At 39.4% G+C, this 20644-nt stretch overlaps 1 protein-coding gene across 5 annotated transcripts in view; it reads left to right on the forward strand.

Moving 5' to 3' along the window:
* Positions 1 to 19466, forward strand: part of rgs19 (regulator of G protein signaling 19) — a 45883-nt gene extending 26417 nt beyond the window's left edge. For 4 of the 5 annotated variants that reach the window (XM_038722261.1, XM_038722264.1, XM_038722265.1 and 1 more), the window contains 4 exons: positions 9631 to 9803; positions 10986 to 11084; positions 11815 to 12049; positions 15787 to 19466. In XM_038722261.1, coding sequence (XP_038578189.1) covers positions 9631 to 9803; positions 10986 to 11084; positions 11815 to 12049; positions 15787 to 15975 — 696 coding nt within the window. In that variant the 3' untranslated portion in view covers positions 15976 to 19466. The remainder of the gene's footprint in view (positions 1 to 9630; positions 9804 to 10985; positions 11085 to 11814; positions 12050 to 15786) is intronic. The other variant, XM_038722262.1, reaches the window with a different exon arrangement.
* Positions 19467 to 20644: the final 1178 nt, after the last annotated feature.

Here is a 20644-nt window from a genome sequence, read left to right on the forward strand (position 1 = left end):
GAAGGTTAGCAAGTGGGTCTACATGCCCCAGAATTCCTCTTTGTCTCTTACCTCCCCCCAGTTTTATCTGTGACTCCCTTTCTTTCCTTCGCACTGCTGCCACTTTTTGTTCAGTTCAGCGTAATGTTCATCGTCCTAATTTAGACAACACATACAAAAGACATTGTGGACTGTGCAAACGGCAGAGACAAGAAGTACAAGGCCTTTTGGTTCTGTCCCTGACAAAGTCTGATATGTTTTAATATAGTAGAATGTTTTCAATACACCTAAAACTTTTTTTGAAAGACAGAACATACTTGAGCTCTTTTACTCCCCATTACATCCCCTCTCTCTTTCATTTCATCTCTTTGTCTCTTGATCTGTCATTGTGACCCCCACCTCCACACACACACACACACACACACACACACACACACACACACACACACACACACACACACACACACACACACATACTCACTGAGGACTGTTGGCAATCAGGTGGTGAGATTATGGAGCAGTAATCTCTGAGATTAATACTTAAAATGAGTGCTTAATTACTTAAACCCTGCTGGCATTTGCAGCTGCGTGTGTGTGTGTGTGTGTGTGTGTGTGTGAGTGTGTGCGTGTTGGGAGATGTACATGCAGTACACAAAAGCCCTGGCAGTGTCTCTCTCTGAATTTAAATTTCATCTTGCTTTATTGGTATGGCATGTGAGTCCATCTGTGCTAGCAAAGTATGCAGAGATGGCAAACAAACTAGGACAGTACAAAGGTGATCACGGTGATTTTGCACAGAACCGCTTGCATTTGCACTTATAGTATCTCACAAAAATGACTACACCCCTCACATTATTGTAAATATTTGATTATATCTTTTCATGTGACAACACTGAAGAAATTACACTTTGCTACAATGTAAATTAGTGAGTGTACAGCTTGCTTAACAGTGTAAATTTGCTGTCCTCTCAAAATAACACATCACACAGCCATTAATGTCTAAACCGCTGGCAACAAAAGTGAGTACACCTCTAAATGAAAATGTCAAAACTGGGGCCAAAGTGTCAATATTTTGTATGGCCTCCATTGTTTTCCAGCACTGCCCTCTTGGGCATGGAGTTCACCAGAGCTTCACAGGAGGCCACTGGAGTCCTCTTCCACTCCTCCATGACGACATCATGGAGCTGGTGGATGTTAGAGACCTTGTGCTCCTCCACCTTCTGAGGATACCCCACAGATTCTCAATAGGGTTTAGGTCTGGAGATATGCTTGGCCAGTCCATCACCTTTACCCTCAGCTCCTTTGGCAAGGCAGTGTTCGTCTTGGTGTGTTTGGGGTCGTTATCATGTTGGAATACTGGCCAGCGACCCAGTCTCCAAAGGGAGGAGATCATGCTCCGCTTCAGTATGTCACAGTACATGCTGGCCTTCATGGTTCCCTCAATAAACTGTAGCTCCCTAGTGCAGGCAGCACTCATGCAGCCGCAGACCATGACACTCCCACCACCATGCTTGACTGTAGGCAAGACACACTTTGTACTCCTCACGTGTTTGCCGCCACACATGCTTGACACCATCTGAACCAAATAAGTTTATTTTGGTCTCATCAGACCACAGGACATGGATCCAGTAATCCATGTCCTTGGTCGACCATGGCGAGGCCTGTTATGAGTGGAACTTGTCATGTTGAACCGCTGTGCGGTCTTGGCCGCCGTGCTACAGCTCAGTTTCAGGGTCTTAGCAAACTTCTCAAAGCCTAGGCCATCTTTATGTAGAGCAACCATTCTTTTTTTCCAGATCCTCAGAGAGTTCTTTGCCATGAGGTGCCATGTTGAACTTCCAGTGACCAGTGTGACGACCTTTCACACCTGAAACCTTGTAACACGGACAGGGAGGGAAAATGGCTAAATGGGCCCAATTTGGACATTTTCACTTAGGGGTGGACTCAGTTTTGTTGCCAACGGTTTAGACATTAGACATAGAAACGGCTGTGTGATGTGTTGTTTTGAAGGGACAGTAATTTTACAGTTATACAAGCTGTACATATCATATAATAGATATAATCATATATTTACAAAAATTTAAAGGGTTTATTTTATCACTTTTGTGAGATTCTGTATACTGTATATTTCAGGATATATGAATGTGTTCTTAACTATACAGTATACATTTGGTTGTTTTTATTAATACATGGCAGCATGTATGCATGAAATAACATTTACATGACATCCTTAAGCAATTAAGAACAAAAACATATGTTCTGGTGAGACCAATGCTCATGTTATTACGATTGTGTATTGAGAACCGGTTCCAAGTAGGAACCATTACCAAATTTCCAAGAACCAACCAAGACTCCTAACTGTTTGCATATTTCAGCGGCGCTCATGATTCAACTGCAGTGAGCATTTTACAGTCCATAATAATGTCACATATCTGCCAGGACCTGCTACGCCGACCGAACATCGCGTCATTTGTTACGCAGTACGTCAACAAAGCATGAAGAAGAGAGAACTTCTGTTTACATTCCTGGACCATGGGGGACTGTGGCAAACACTTGAAAGTTTAGCTTAGCTTCACTAAAGAAGATAACGACACAGCAAAATACAACACCTGCATTAAGCAGATTTGGTGCAAGGGAGGAAGCAGCTCCAATATGATGAATCATTTAATTCAACGCAGCGTGAATCTGAAAGAACGCACCAGTGTTCAGTGTGTTGTGGTTTCCCAGCTACAGTGATGGCCCAGATACAGCTAACGCTAACAGTAGCAACATCTCAGACTCAGGTACAAAACACATATGTGCTGACATTCACCTTTTATAAAGAAGGTAAAGTACTACTACTACTACTGCTACTGCTACTTCTCACCTGATTTATTACCTGAATAAAAACTTTCCTCATGAATGTATGGTCTCAGTAGCTAGTTTCAAGTGTTCTTCAATACTATGATGCTTATTTAGTAAATGATAGTCCCATTTAGAGGAAAATAGATGATGCACATTGACATGTCTCTTCCATTGCATCCTGTCAATCATGCAATTCCACTGCACTGTGTAAATTTAACCAGCCCTGTTGAAAAAATCTGTTTAATTTAGTGCTTTAAAAACCAACAAAGGCCCTGCCGAGTGTCCAGATACAAGGGGCTTCCACTTCCATAGTCCTCTACTGGTTTTCACATCATAGTTGCACACATAGAGAATGAGCACACACAAACACAGACAGTATAAATACTAGGTACGAGATCTCGTACCATTATGACAATATTTCTCGTTGGGTAAAAAGGTGTCTCGCGAGACTCGCGCAATTGGCATTTTTCACATGCTGTCAAGCCACACGTTAATTTTGTCATACAGTGAAATACAAATGTAATTATAACTGATAAGATCACTCACAGAGCAAATCAACTACTCCCAGCTGATGCAACATCGGCGTATGCCCTTATAATTAACTGAATCGAACAGCTCGCGCTGTGAGTCCAGACAGCTTTGGCGAGTGGTAATGTAGCTGGTAGAATTTTGCAACATAAACGTCTAAAAACTGAGGCTCTACCTTGCTCTGTTTGGGACTGTGAGCTGCACTTTTTGATCTGCTGAAGTTAACATGTGGATTTGAGGTCACTTTCGGTTTCACATGCAGTCCCAAACTGTGTCGGTCAAACGGTCTGAAGGGGATAACGTTACTACCAGCGGATCAATAACGTAATGCACCGCAGAGTAAAGGGCAGGTATACTTCTCATTAAATGATGACATTAGTCTCGTAATATTATGACTTTTCTCTGGACATGTCAGAGAACAGAGATGTGCAGAAAGTTCTGTACATGAAACACAGGAGCTAATAAAGTCCAGGAGTTTCTAACTGAATTAAAATTAAATCATTTATTATTTAGGTGAAAAGATGCCACAGTCGCATTTAAAGCGGTTATTTCCCCAAACAAAGACACAGAAGAGGAGGAAAGACTAAATCGTGACTCAGCAGGGATGATTTTAACTAAGTTGATCTACGGGAGAAACAGATCTGATAGCAGCACAGAATGACTGAGAGCTGCACTGACTTAGATTCTGGTAGAGTTAGGCTATAGAGTTTGAATTGTCACCTGCCACTTGAATTTTGTGGTTCTCTTGACATAAATAAAAACATTTTCACCATAAACCGGTGCAGGTAGATTCATAAGAATGCAGGAATTAAAGTTTTTAATGCTCAAAATGTCCATATAATTCAGCACCAAAAATTTCTTAAAAATAGCGTTAAAATCTCGTCTCGTCTCGATCTCTTGAACCCAATCTCAAATCTTGTGGGTTAAGTGTCTCATCACACTCCTAATAAATATGTATGTAAAAAATACATTTAATAAACTGTGTTACTTGAATATTTTTTACTGTGCTCCTTAATTTCTTTGAGTTCACATTGATTGTGGCAGAAATTGTTTTGTAAATAATAAATAAAGATGTCTTGGGAGATAAGTTCAAACTCTCCTCCTGGCTCCTTTTTCACTGGCCAATCATGGCGTAACATTTTTATTTATTTATTTTTTTCCAAAATAAAGCAGTGGTCGGATACAGCCCCCTAACAAACAAACACTTGTGATGAAGTATACTGGCAGCTTCAAGGTTTTTGGTTTGAATTTCTCCCTAGGACAATGTGACTAAGGCAATTACATAAGGCATAAAATAAGAAACTATCTGCTTTCGCCTTTTTCCTTTTCTTTAGTAACAGGTAGTCTGTGCCCTTAAGCAAGGCATTTATAATCCTAACTGGTCCATTTGAGTTTCTTATTGGCCTCTGTGTGTGTGTGTGTGTGTGTGTGTGTAGCAGGGAGTTGTGGGAAAACAGCATGTGTGCCCTGTCAACCTTACCAGGATAATTAAAGGGTAAAAAAATATTTACAGAGATGGAGTTAAGATGACAAGGAGAAGTGAACTACCATGTCTGTGTGCGTGTAAGTCTTTCTAATGTCATCTAGCTTAATCAGATTGACACTTGAACCGAATCCTGTTAAAAACGCACACACTGAAATTCAAATGGAACAGAAGAGGAAGTAAGACATCTGCTCAAAAGGAAGTGCACACATTTTCTTTTTTTCTTTCTTTCTTAATGTCTTTTTCTTTGTAGTTTCCCTCTATTTCGAAACTGAACTGGTAACGAACCTTGCCGTATTCAGTCATCATCTCTAGAAAACAGACACACACACACACAAAGGCAGAAACATGATAGCTCTGTGTTATAAAAGATGGGCCGGGTGATAAAAGAGAGGAAGGGAGTGTTGCACTTGTCTCTGGCTCTGACTGTGCAGGTAAACTGTCACATCAGAGTGTGTGGGTGTGTGTGTGTACGTGTTCCTGAAGGTGTGTGGTTGTCTATGTATTTTGTGTGTGTTTGAGTAGTGACTATACTCACACACTGTATACCTGTCAGCAGTGCCACAGTTGGCTACCTTGCTCAAACACACATTAACAAAGAAACATCAGTTCACTTCAGCTTTTCGTTGCTCTTCTTCAGGCAATCTTATGGTCACTATACATACCTGAAGTCCTGCCCCCTTTTCTTAGTTGGCCTCTGATCAGCAAGCATCTGTAACTTAGTGGGTTTTCTCCATAGGTGTAATAAGAAAGCTGGACACAGTGGGGTATGTCAGCTTCGTTGCCAATTTGACCCAGTGGCAAACCGCCGTACTGCAGGCCGAAAAGTAGTTTCCATGAACTCCCACTACTCCTATGAAAAATAAAATAAAAGATAATGTTTCATTATAAAAGAAACATTGGTAAAACTGTTATATTGGTAAAACAGGATATCCAAAACCAAAAACTGGGTAGTTAAAACTCTTTTCCAGAGCCCAGAAAATCGTATTTTTATGTGCATGACAACACATACACTAAGTGAAAAACTCTTGGGAATGAATGGGCGCCATCTTGAAGCACAGTGTCCAGATCTCATAATACATCCATGGTTTCATCACAAAGGTTGTTTTCAGTCTTTGTGAGAAACTGTTCCTTTAGTTTTCTGTATTTTTCAAATTTGGTTTAATAAATCTGTTTTAAAATAAAATGTTGCTGTCTTGACAAATCTAATGAACTGCACAACATACCTTAGAGTAAGGGTTCCTAACCAACAAGTGAGCATCTGGAAGCAGCAGATATGTAAATCTACACTAAGGTATCTGATGATGATGTTGTATTATGTTGTATCATGGAGCACGAAATGACTCCTCTCACTATGAGAAACTGATCCATTCATACAAATAACATTTGGAAAGTCTAAAAGAGCCACAAAATTATATTTTTACCCTCAGGGAAAGTTAGCAGAATGCTAAACCGGAAGTTAGCCAGCTCGGCTGGCGGAAGTCAACACAGTGGAAAATAAAAACCCCACCGCCAACCAGCATTTGGCGAAGTAATTACAGAGTGAATTAGACACCAACGCACAAATATAAATGCCCATGATTTTTTGGCCACGTGTGCAGAAGTATAAATTTGCATTAATTAATTAATAACAACACTGTAGACTGAAGTGCTGCTAATGTATTGTAAAATTCAGCTTTACATGTGGGATCTATGTTTTCAAATAGTCTTGGCACGTGCACGTGCTTCTGGCAATCCAAAGAATTTAAACAGTTTACATTGTTTAGAAGCTATGACTAAAAATAATATACAGTTTATGTTACAGCAGTAGATCATAAAGAGACAAACCTGCAACATTCTTTATTGACATGTACTGGCTTTATATTGAATTGTGACTGTGTTTAATCACTCAGCAGAACAGATCCTTATTAACATGAAATGTTGCAGGTTACGGCTTTCAATTCTAAATTTACTCGGTTAACAACATCAGACCATTCTGCCACATTTGCCGGCTGTCTGGAGTGTTGGCATCAAACACACACACACACACACACACACACACACACACACACACAGGTCAGCAGCCTATGTCTGTCCCTGTGCTGGCAGACAGAGTTGACAGCTGGAGGCTAATGTCAGCTGAGCTGTAGTTTCACCATTTTAGAGAAATGTAAAAATAAGAAACACATCCAGTCTAATGGTAATAGCATCGATGTGAAATTCTCTGGCGGGGACACACACGGCACTGTCTGTGTGTATTTGTGTGCATTGGCTTACATTTCTTGGTACACCTTTTATGTGTGCATATGCATGCGCTTTTTCATTATGTTTTTTCACATGATGTACACCATGTGCTCATACATTCATTACTGTTTGTAACTATACTGTATGTGTACCACAAAACTTCAATTAATAGCGGAGTCCCAAATAGCCGCCTAACTCCTTTACTGGCCTGGTGTAGGAACACATTTTGACAAATAAGCGCAGGTCTCCATTAGACGCCTGGTCTGGTTTAAGTTCTTTGGATGTATAAAACCTCTTAAACACCGCGGGTCGCCATTTTAGATGCTTCTAAGCTGCTTAGATCATTAATACAAATATTAATGTTTAAACGTATGATCAATGTCAGTATGGACATACTGCAAAGTTAGATCGGTTAGATTCTCCACAATTCAATCCTTCAGTTCATTTAATGGAAACGAGCCCCAAAGTGTAATTCTTATAGATTTACCGGTGTAACCTGCATTCTACAAAAAAGTGCTGACTGTCGTTACCTTTTGAAGCGCTCGTTAAGTCCACTTGTTAGGAATGTGTCCGTTCCTTGATTATTTATAGCCTATTCCTTTAGTCTGTAAGGGTCCACCAGATCAAAAGAATCAACTTTTCATAAAAGTTGTAAATCCTGTCCTGTGAAGTCCATCACTCTCTGTCTGCTAATTTCTCTCATCCTGCACGGTGCTGTTTTCAAGATGTTACTTCAAAATAAAAGCGCATGTCGGCGCTAGATCAAATGAATGACGTTCATTTGATATTATTGGATAAGTTTTATACAAGTAATATTCTGTTTGAAATAAATAAACTGTTTCATAGTAGTTTCAGTTTTGTGCAAAAGGAATTAAAGGCCTGTCCTATATGGATGCCTGTCCCAAATATAGGCAGGGTCAATTTAGTCCAGGCTATTAGCTATGGTTTTATGGTTTTATGGTATATTTGCCCCTATGGCTGTGTTTCTTAACTCTTTCTGGCACACACGTCTCGAAATAATGAATTGAATCCAAGCTGGGACTGCTGTTAAATTGTTTAATTCTATTTTAAAGAAGATGGTGGGAGCTTTAAATAGAATATACACTTACAGGAACTGTAAATGTTAAATATTAAAAAAAATGCATCAGCCTTAAAGATCTTATCTGCAAATCAAGCGATCCAGGGGGCTCAAGGTCCAGAAGCCAAATTGAGAAACATGTGTCTATGTGTGATCATCTGTCTGTGTGTGTGTGTGTGTGTGTGTGTGTGTGTGATCACAGCTCAATCACATGATGCATCACATTGCCCGGTCTGTCTCCATACCCGCACTCTTTCACTTCCTCTATTCTGCATGGTATCTGTCTCTTCTTCTATACCCTCTAAATTAGCAAATCTCTTGTTTCCTTCTTTCTCTCTTCCTCTTTTACTCTATAATCTCTTTCTAGTCATCTTTTAGCATATCGCACCTTTTTTATTTCTCCCAATACATTTATTTATGCCCCCTTTTAACCTCTGTTTTTCTTTTTTCCATTTTAATCTCTTTCCCCATCTCACTCAGTGTTTGAGAAGAAAAAGAAAAGAAAATGCTGACAAGAATGTGGTCAAATACCGAATCATTATTTTTGTATAAAGTTATTATATTTTCATCTTGATCTATATCTGAAGCTCGTTTATGTAAGCAGCTTTATGTTGTTCTGTCTTTTGCGAAACCTCAAAGCAGGTTACACTGGAAAGCTCATAACTGCATTCAAGTCAAGTCTGTCTTCATTCTGCTTTCCTCTCCCTCCCATCACAATTTCCAATAAAATTATCATTAGCATGTATGATTAACAGACAGCACTACTACTCAATGCGTAAAAGACTGTCTGGCAGGATAGAGACTACTGCCAGAGAAGTTAATAAAATATACATTTTAGAATCCATTTTAGAAACTCATTATCATCAATCATCCATAAAGGCAAACATGCTATGTGTAGTATTTTAAAACACTGGCACACACACGTTTGCCATGCTAACTGTGCTACCTTGGTATGATTACTGTAAACAAAGATGATCACGTGAAGACCATTTTTAGCCTCTGTCCAACATCAGTGGTGTTGTGAGAGCTCAAGTTTCTCAATATTCAGACACATCTCTATATGTTGGGACATATTGTTTTCAGGAAGATGACGTTTTTTCTGTACGCAATTAAGCAGAATGCTTTACCCCTCAGGCAGCTCTTTGTGGCACCCTGACCAACCTGAAAGTCATCTCTTGTTAGCAAAAACTTTCCCCAGACCCACGTTAGGATCAGTGCGAGGCTCTACAGGTTGACAGGCTTCTTTTGGATTCACTTGTGGGTTTTATTGAGGATTGATTGCAAAAATGCTAGATGTCACACCTTGTGACGTTTTAGATATGAAAATTTAATTGTTAGCAGCTCCACCAAAAAGATATTTTTTTGTCATTGTGGTTTTGATACTTTTACTTTTAATTAAAGGATATGAATACTTCTTCCACCTTTGTAAATGACTCCTAAGAATTCAGAAGAAATAATAGTATCTCTCTCTCTCTTTCTCTCTCTGTCCATGCAGTACACAGGTCCGATCCCGGCCGAGCGAGGGGGCGAGCTGGCCATGGGGGGAGGTCGCAGCGAGACCTCGGCACTGAGCGGGACGGGAGGGGGGCGGGGCATGGCCACCACCCAGAATTCTCAACGGCCCAACGCCTGCTGCTTCTGCTGGTGCTGCTGTTGCAGCTGCTCATGGTAACAAACACACACACACAAGAACACACTGCATTTACTCAGACAAATACACACAAACACTTGCACACATGCACCCCTAATGTAAGCAAACACACACTGGCAGAGCAGTTCTCTGGAGCTGAAGTCCTGTTAACACAGCTGTAACAGATATGACGCACAGCTGCCTTATCGTTATTGAAATATTCTCCACAAAGTTTGATGAGACTTGTCAACTTCAGCAGTATCTGTGCATTTCCTCTTCCTTAGTGTTACTGAGAGGTTTTATAAAATGCATTTATTAAGTAACAATGAGATTAGGGCCTAATAAAGTTAAGCTTCAGTTTCTGTTAAAGTGGATTTATCGCTCTACGTTGAGTGTCTCAGCGGCACAAATGGGTTTTCAGTTGTGTAGCATGGTCTGCCTTGAAACTATTGCTGTGCTGTGCAGTCCTTAAGAGGAGGTCTAATCATTCTTGAATTTACTCTGATAGAAAATGGCAGTCATAGCAAGCAGGAAGTCTGCACGATAAATAGCTTTGCCTATCATGAAATATGTCCAATGTTATTTGATAAGGAGCATGTTACTGAGCCTTTCTTCAAGTTGCTTTATCTTGTCTTCGCTTGCAACAATCTCTGCCAGCATCAGAAACTTGTATGGAGGATCCACAAGCAGCCCAAGCTGACAAATCACCGTTCTGGTGGTGTCCACTTAGTATACTTTCAGCTACCGTGGCATCGACACATACTTAACTATTTTTGGTCCAGTCTCTCTATGTACACACATACAAATACATTGGACAAACCTGCTCACAGTCACACACACTGAGTCTCCAGACATTAGTCAGACAGTCGCTGTACAGTGTTTAGGTGTATGTAGTTCCCACAGGGGAGCTAATTATTTATAGATCTTTCTCTCTCTCTGTGTTACTCACACCCACACACACAGTGTGTAGACACCTGTAGCTGCTGCTTTACCCTGCTGTTAACATAACTGTGGTTACTATTGCCATTAAATGGGGTAATAACATCCCTGTGGGTGATTGTACATGTGTTTATAGTTCTGAGAGCAGTTACTCTTCTGTCAGCTGTGGTTTTGTGTAGTGTGTGTGTGTGTGTGTGTGTGTGTGTGTGTGTGTGTGTGTGTGTGTGTGTGTGTGTGTGTGTGTGTGTGTTCCCTGTCTGAAAGCCGTTTTATCATGTCAGTCTCACCGTCAGGAATGAAGAGGAGAGACGAAGGCGGAGTAGAAGGAAGAGAATATCACAGGACACCAAGATGGAAACTATACCAGACCGTGAAGACTGGTGAGTTTGCAGCACTAACACACACTCATTGCGTTTGGTTTCAAATTTGTTAAAAGATTTAGATAAACCTTTTGTAGCTTAGGCCATCACACAAAGAACAATGATTCATTTTTGGTGTGGATGCAAGATTATAAACATTTTTTATATTTTCCATGTGAGTGTCTGCTCTTCATTTCTAACTAAACATTCTCAGCCATACAAGTGAATCATTACACTCTCTTATAGTTAGCATGTGAATTGTCAATTCACATTTATCTTCTAACATGTTAGCATGCTTGTAGGGTATGCAACGGTAAGCATTTTAACATGGGTACAAAGTAGCGTGGTTATGATGGTGAAAATTAGCATGCAAATGTCAGGACTTTTGATCTATTGATGGTTGTAGATCAACAAACCTCATCCTCTGGGGACCAGAAAGTCCTGTACAAAAAACACACACACACACACACGCATAGTCGGATTTCCAGTCATATTTTGGTGTAGATGTAGATTCCAATGGAGGTGTGTGCTCTACTGAGTGCTTTATAATTTCTGTTTAGTTTACTGGTGAATGCAGGATTCATGAGATATTTTGCATTCAAAAACAATACAGTTGCACAGATGTGGTGCTGACTGGAAGACAAAATAACAGTTACTAGAAATACAACACAAGGCAGAAACAAAATCCCAAACATTTAGGTAAATAATGAATGAAATAAATGAACCATCCTTTTTACTCCTCCTCCCTCAGTACCAAACCCTCAGCAGAAGAGATCCGGCTGTGGTCTCAGTCCTTCGACAAGCTGATGAGGAACCCGGCGGGTCGAAATGTTTTTCGGGAGTTCCTGCGGACAGAGTACAGCGAGGAGAATATGCTGTTCTGGCTGGCCTGCGAAGACCTCAAACAGGAAATCAACAAGAGCGCCATTGAGGAGAAAGCGCGCTCCATCTATGAGGACTACATTTCCATATTGTCGCCAAAAGAGGTAGGAGAGCTCTTAGCTGACTTAACGTTGCTGTTTTTTGTTAATATTGCAAGATATTGCAGATGCAAACAAGGGCAGGTTGAAAGACACCGACAGCCAAAAATTTATTTTCTGTATATCCATTTTTTTAAAATTTGATTTCATAATGTAACTCACAAATACAACACTCTCTGAAAGCTGAAGGTTACATCTCTGCCACATCACAGTCTATCACTCCCTCTTTTAGGGACTTTGTTCTTCGGAGAGATACCCTGGAGGTTTTCAGACAGTTCTAGGGGTTACCGATTTACTGCTTGTGTCATTGTTTAAATTCCAAGAGATTATTGCCTGTTAATCACTTCAGGATGTTGAACCATCATAAGAACGTTGCTCAAGGTCTGTTCTTGTATCTGAGAAATGAGATGATTGTAATTTAGGGAACTACAGTGTTTTGAAAACATATTCTTATGTAAGATCTGGCTGATGCATTTTGTTTTCCAATAGGGTTATTGCTTCATCCGTGCCCAACTGTCAGTCTGTGTGTCCATACGTCCAACATTTTGATTCTCTAGAGCCATTATCAGGCCAAAATTCCCACTTATACAAAATAAATGGATAGTTGTTATGCTAGGAAATTTACTGACCACATTCCAGATGATCTCTTACACTACCATCAGGACAAAGTTTAATCATTTAGGCCTTAGTTCAAACAAAGGATTTGATGGTTCTTGCTTCTCAAATGTGAGAATCTTTAGCTTTTCCTTGTCATACATGTCATGCCGTCAACTTGATGGGTATAAACCCTTCATGGAAAATATATTCAGCAGATAAAATCGATAATGAAAGAATTGTTAGTTGTACATCATCATGTTATTAATTCTAACATTTCGAAATAGTAAGAACATTGCAGCCTCTGGGGACTTCTGCAGTGTTTTTGTGAACAGGTCCTTAAATTCCTCTGCAGCTTCTTTATTTTTACGTAAAACTTGTCAGGTGTTACACACATGCTCCATGTTCACACCAACACGCACCTTAAGAAATGCGAGCCCTACTGATTGAACCAGTGATAAACTTAGACATACTGTAGTACACAGACACACAGATATTTAAAATTTATTTATTTCTGGTGTGAAATGGGGGAAGCATTGTCTGCTTTAATGGTATTTTTAACTGACCATGTGTTTAACAGTGGTTGCTTTATTTAGTTTAAGAGCTTGAGGCTTTGCTTGTCAGGCTCCATCACCAGTGTGTGTGAATTGGCATGTTAAGACACTGGTGTGTTTGAATGTAGAGTTGTCTGCATGTGTGTAAGTGTGTGTGTGTACAGTGTGTTTACAGGAAGCTATAAATTGCTGCTCTCATCACCTTCTGGCAGTAGATGCTTTTTTTTTTTTAGATGCACATGCACAGAGAAAAATACAGAGATATCCAGACATGTGAATTTGGCAGAAAAGATGCATGCCTGGCTGTCTGTCTGCATGCCTGACCTTGGTAGGATGCCTCTCTCTCTTTCTGTGTGTCTCTTTCCTAAATAAGAGCAGAAGGAAAACATAAGAGAAAGCTTGTCATTCTATAAATATCTGCTGGTGCCGTAGCTGTGGGGCCACTCTGAGTGTATATATGTATTTGGCTCTATGGAAGCTAATTAATGACAAAACTACAGAGTACAAAACAACTTCAAACTTTAATCAGCCTGTAAGTCCAGATATGAGAGTGCAGAGACAGATTTAAAGATGGGATATTAGTTTAAAATTTTCAAAGTACAGAATCCTGGTTTTCTTGCGTTCAGATTGAAATCAGCACAAATGTTCCCCCCAACGGAACCAACCGATCTACTGCGATCTACTGGAATGAGTCCGCCAAGCTGACTCCAGGAGGTAGTATAAACAGAAGTAGTCCACGTCTGTGGCGTCCGCAGCTGTCCATGTGCACTTTCACATTGGAATATATTTGAGGCTTCATAAAAAAGACCCAACGCTCGCAATTTAAACCTGCAGAGAAACACAGAGACGCTATCTTGTATTAAGCTACATTAGAAGACGCAGAGAGGGTGGATATTTTACAAAGCATGTAAAGCAACAGCGGACACAGCTGTTGGTGCAATGCCATTCAGTTACACAGTCGCTTATCAAAAAAACAGAAAGGGAAAAAATCAAAACGGCAGTTGTTTTTATAAAATTGCTGTCAAATAAAGTCCACAGAGCAGACAGGTGCAGGGAGAGAGAGAAAAGTGTAGGTGTTTGTGTCTGAAGGGAAAAGCAAGGTGAGCAGATTACTGTAGTTTGTTAGTAAACACTAAAGTAAAATTAAATTAAAATGGTGAGATAAGCAATAAATATTTTCCTGCTACAGTTTGGAGAAAAATGATTATTAGAATCAAGAACAGTTATTTGAATAGACCTCTGCCAGAAAAGCAAATGCTAATGGAGATCCTAATAAAGAAAGTATTTTCCAATAAAGAAAAGTTACAGTTGGGTATGCTGTCAGTTATAGTTTTAGAAAGAAAGAAAATTGGAATCAGCAGGTCACACATTTAACAAATCGTTAATCTTAATCAGCCAGGACAAATAACATTAGTGGCATCTTTAGTTTTAGTAAGCCGATGTTATGATAATACAGAAACAGAGCGCTCTCTCTCTCTCACACACGCAGACAGTGACTTACACACTCACGACCACCTGACTCATTGCCAGAACTTCTTGGGCACCCATCCTGGTTTCTGCTGTTCTGCTTCTATCTATCAAATACATAGCTCTGGCTCGTGAAGTGACAGCCTGCCTAACAACAGACGTCAGTCGGTGTAACGCGACTGTTGAGCCCCTAACAGTTTAGAATATTCGCTGTTAATTACTAGGGCTGCACCCGAATATTCGATCGTTGGGTACACATTCGATTTTCAATTTTGAGATTAGAATATTGAGGGGGTTTTTTCCATGCGCCTGACCTCCACAAACAGCAGTGAACGTAACACTCCAGTTCACGTCAAAGGGGGGAAAAAAATTAAGTCCTCAGCTGTGTGGGAGCACTTTAAACTGAGTAATAACAGCAGCAATGTGGCGTTTATTAATTAATTAATAATTGCTTAATTTCATTTCAGATCAAAACAGTCAAATCGTAAAAACTGTAGGCTACAAAAAACAAACAAAAACATAATGAACACATTTAAATTATATTAGGCCGATTATGTAAGAAGAACATTTAGTAAGCTATAATAAAAGTCAAAAGTGAATTATGCGTTATAACGTGTTATTTAGTTTCGCTAATAGTTCTGCTGTCCATGGACCCCCGCCCGGCTAAACCCATGCTGACTATCTGATCCCTTTAACCCTGCAATAAATATTCCTCTTTTATGTAACTCCTCCCTTTCTTAGTCCCGCACTTGGGTCTTCTAACATAGCCAAAGTTAAAAACAAAGTTTTGGTAATAATCAATTAGTTAGCCTAGCTATGAGAACAAATATACTCTCTCTCTGTTTCTCTCTCTCTCACACACGCACACACAGACAGACTTACGCACCCATGCCCGCCGTTATATCTCCCCCATCCGATCCTCCCTCACTTGGCAGAACTTCTTGGGCATTTATCCTTTTTCTGCTGTTCTGCTTCTATCTATGAAATACGTAGCTGTAGCTTATGACAGCCTGCTTATCAACACACGTTTAAGCAATTGCCATAACGGGACTGGGAATTGGGGGGGGGGGGGGGGGGATCCTTTGATGTGTTGTCTTACTTTTGTCACTAAACAAAATTTCCCTCCAGGTGAGTCTGGACGCCCGGGTTCGAGAGGTGATCAACAGGAGGATTCAGGACCCGACGCCTCACGCGTTTGAAGACGCCCAGCTACAGATCTACACGCTGATGCATAGGGACTCCTACCCACGATTCCTCTCATCCAACATCTACAAGTCGCTCATTAATGGCGGCTCGCGTACCTCCTCTGAATCCTAGTCCCACGCCGCCTCCCCACCTCTGATCCTACACTTACAGGATTGATGTCAGACCATTTCATCGCTTCTCTCGCACACTGCTCCCAGTACAAAATTTTACAGAATTTCAGAGTCCTCCTCAGTTCACTTCTCTTCTCAGAATCCCAAATCTTTCCAATCTCTAAGACTTCTCATTTCTTGTTTTTAACCCTCCATATCCTAAACCTGTAGTGCTGTTGCCAAGACCTCCTTTCCTCTCCTCTTTTCTCTTCTCTCTCTCTCCAGTTGACTCTTCTCTTCTGTATGTCTTCTATTCCTTCTTCCTTCTTTGTTCTCAATAAATCGCCCTTTACACTGTCCCACCCCCACCCCATTCTCTTCACTTTTACGGTTGGAAAACTCAGCCAAGTGTCTAGAGGGCCTTCAAAAACAAGAAATGTAGTAAATTAATAACAGATTTACAACATAAAATAAAACTGTATAACACAATAACATTTATTTTTCCAGTAATAATGAAAAAGTAAACCTGTTAAATTCTATTAATTTTGTTATTAGAACAATATCTTAAAATGTTATACCCATAAATATTTTCAATCTCCATAAGCATCTGAAACAGTGACATCATATTAGGTAACCTTTCATTCATAACATTTAAATTATTAGTGCCACATGTTGAAAGTAGAATCCATCCAGCAGCCAAGAATTGATTTCAATATGTATTTGTAAACAGGCCAATCTGATAATACATGGACCCATTGGTTTTTAACAAATTCGTCACTTCAAAAAAAATCTTAACTCAAGGTCCAATTTCTAGCTTTTCTGGAGCTTTTAACCTCATCTCACTGTCTTCCTCAGTGGGTGGAGTTTGCACAGTTTGATAGTTCTGAGCTACGTCCTGTACGGAAGGATGTGGTTCAAAGTTCCAGAAAAAGATAGAGAGTAAAAAGATTACAGTCTGACCAATACTGGATATTTAACAAGATTGTGATATCTGCTAATGTTCTTCTGTCCGTCCAACTCCATTCTTCTATTCATACTTTCAATCAGTTTTCTATCTTCCCACCTTTTTCCCTGTTTTTCATCCTCAACAGAGAAGCAAGCAATCTCGTAGTTGAAGTATTTCTTTGGGACATCATCTACTGTTATGTGGACATGATTACTTGGGAGATTTTATTGCATTTCAAGGGGAGAAAAATACATCTGTGCCATGGATTCTTAGAGATTATTTTTTTTTGTGATTTGCCCATCCAGTCACATTTAAGAGCCAATTACAGATGGATGCCCCTGACTTCCGCCCACCTCATCGCCTGTTTTTCATCCTATGGTTATCCATACCAGGACTAACGGAAAGGCAAAAGAAAAAGATAGATCATTCCTTCTCTTTCTTTTTCTCTCTTTCAACTGGAAAACACAGGGTGCTCCCTCCATCCTAGCTACAAACGAGAAAACATTTTGTTCTTATTTTTATTGTTTAGTTATCCGCTCTTGTTTGCTGGATCAATCATTTCTCTCCTGTGATAAACAAATGGATGGCTGTCACTTCCTTCCGACTACTGATTTACAAACAGACGTCTATTTTTTAAGAGAAAACTATATGGAACATTTTAATCATTGTTGATTTTTCTTTTTGTTTTGTTTATTTGGTTTCTCCCGCTCGCTCCCCTTCCTGGAATTTTTGCAAGAAGAGGAGGATTCCTCTGGGACTGTACTGATCCACACCCAACGCAACACCACAGACAGCACAGACAGGTGCAATAAAACACTGGAGTTTAGAAAAACAACACACACATACATGTGTTACTATACTTCAGTGGATCTCTCAAAAACCAAATTGATAAAATTCCTTCTTGTCCAAACCATAATCCCTTAACAAGATATGATCATGTCTACCAAAATAGCAGATATTTATACCTCAGGTTTGTTGTGTGAGATTTTGTGAATTTTATCTATGCTGTGAAACATTTCTCATTTTCTCAGTGAAGCGATAATCCACTGCCATGCAGTTATAAAAATAATGCACCCACAGAGTGTGATATTTCGTAACAACCATCGGCACTTCTAATTATTTAAAGTGTGTCTTTATTCATATTTAATACTGCAATACGCCTTTTAAATGTATTTATTGTGTTATTCAGTATTTCTCTAGGCTAAAGTTGCCATCTTTTAAAAAATAATTTAATTGTTTACTTTTGGATCTATTAATCATTTTATCATGTTCTTTTCTGAATGTTAGAGCCTTGGAATTGGAGCTGAAACAATTCAAACAGTTGATTCATTTTTTCAATTAATTGATTAGTTAATGGACAGCTTCTCAAATGTGAACATTTTCTGCTTTTGGTGTATGATGTAATTTGCAATTAAATATCTTAGCAGTTTCCACGGATACAAAAAACAAAATATGAAAATATATTTTGGCTATTGGTACATGTGAATTGCATTTTTCACACTTTTGACATTTCATGACTAAATAATTACAAATTAACACATTGAAAAAAAAATTGTTCATCATTTAAGCATTTAAACTCCATAAAACACAACTTGAAGTGTCAGAAAGGAAAGACTCAATGTTTAAATTAGCTCACGTTAAATTCTGTTGTCTGCACAGTGTGGATGGGTGTATTCTCTTAAAAAGCCAGCATTCAGTGGAACATTATAATGTTCTTTCTTCTAAACCAGTTATGAGTACAGTTTAATTTCTGCTGCATTGATGCCATATGGACATTAACATAACTAACATTTCCAACTAGAAAACACTGTATACACCATTATGTAGTAAGTAATGTAAAAGCAAACTGCATACAATTGGAATTTTTGAAAGCTGCAGTATGTCTGACTTACCACTAAACATGACATGGGGGGGGGGGGCACCTGTAGTTTTAATGGTCAAGAAGGACCAAAGAAGATAAAATGTTGCTGTCTTCTATAAAGATCCCCAAGTTTTAAATCCAGAAGTCAAAGTTGTCCTACTAAGTATAGTAATACAAGTATACGCACACACACACACACACACACACATCAGGGTGGCCTACCTGGGCACTGCTGCTGCTGACCTCTGCCTCTGTGACCTCTCACCTTTGATCTCACCACTGTCTGTCGCCCACTCCTGATTGGCTGCAGGAGGCTGCCGGGCTGAACTGTGGTTGGTCAATTCAGGAAGGGGGGGTGGGAGGAAATCCCAGGTGCAAAAAAAAAATAAAATTAAAATATATATATATAGATATATTAATGAAATACAACTAATAAAATATATAGCGAGAAAAAAGGAAGATATTATGTGAGAGGGGATGCGCACACCCAGTGCTTCATGGGAATTTGTAGTTTGAGGAAAAGAAACGTTTGTAGTTGTCTGTGGAGGCAGAAACAACAGATTTTTAAAAAAAGAGATGCCGAGCTCTTAACCAGATTGGTCACTCAGAATGCTTTTATCTTAGTATTGTTAATGTTATTTATTTTATATTTTGTTAAAACTGTGATTTTAATTGTACATATAAAAACGGAAACCCTTGAACATCTGATGGGAAGCAGCTTCATTTGTTCAGTGTTTGTGTGCAAGTGATTTTCCCCCCCCCCATCTTCTTCATCAGAGGTACAGTATGAATTTCCCTGAACCTTGCCACTGTCACTGCTTTTCTCTACCCTGCCTTTTACATGATAAACAATTTATAAACTATTTGCTTTACAATTCAGGCCTTCTTTTTATAGCCGTGCTATTGGATTATTGAGGCGGTACGATACATTGATATTTGGGATCTGATCAGATAAATTGGCCAAGAGTTTTTTTGTTTGTATTTTTACATAAATACATAACAAAGAATCATGAGAAGGATTCCTTTGGTGTTTTTTGTGACCAAGCTATACATACTCATTCTAGCTAAACTTATTTTCTATCATAAGAACAACATACCAAATGACCGCAGAGATATGGAAACATGGTGGCAGCAATAAAAATGATTCTAACAAGGAAAGAAACAAAAGCAGTCAGACACACAAATCCCAGGGACAGTCAATACCAAAGAATGCCAATAATCCACTGTAAACATCCATCAGTTTTTATTACTGCTTCAACTTTGACCTCCCGTCCTTGCTGTAATTGTGTGCAGTTTTCTTGCACAATCAAGGGATTATTAGCAACATTTCAAGTGCGCTCACTTTCAGTTTTACCGCCAAATAAAGTGCTTTGGATTATCTGGTTTAAACTGTTTGCTTGTTTCCAACCTGTCTGACCACTCATGTTTCTAATCTCACTAGACTTTGTTCCACTCCTAGCAATAGCTTGGAGAGTACATTTTATACTCTAACTGATAGGAATCAGGGGCCCAAAATTGCAAAATAAAACCTTAGATTCAATACACCAGAAATTTTCCTTTAAAAGGAAGCAGGTGGGTGTTCGTGGTGCGATAAGGAAAAGGTTTTGCTTACCCTGATTGTGTGTGCTGAAGGTTTGAGCTTCACCCATACTGTAGGTTTAAGCCCCAGCAGCTCTCCACATACTATAACCACTATGTAAATAAGAAGACATTAACAGCTCTCACCAAACATTAGTTAACCAACCATCACACACACACACACACACACACATTTAACATCTGTACATATCCCCCCACTGGTAAATCAAAACCTAAAAACAGAAAAATGAGAGGAAAAAAACAAAACTAACTCACCACTGCCATAATGCAAGAACACAAAGGCAA

This window comes from Micropterus salmoides, unplaced genomic scaffold (genome assembly GCF_014851395.1).
Source record: "Micropterus salmoides isolate LMB-PRFRI ecotype aquatic unplaced genomic scaffold, ASM1485139v1 Ms_hic_scaffold_16, whole genome shotgun sequence".
Taxonomy (NCBI): Eukaryota; Metazoa; Chordata; class Actinopteri; order Centrarchiformes; family Centrarchidae; genus Micropterus; species Micropterus salmoides.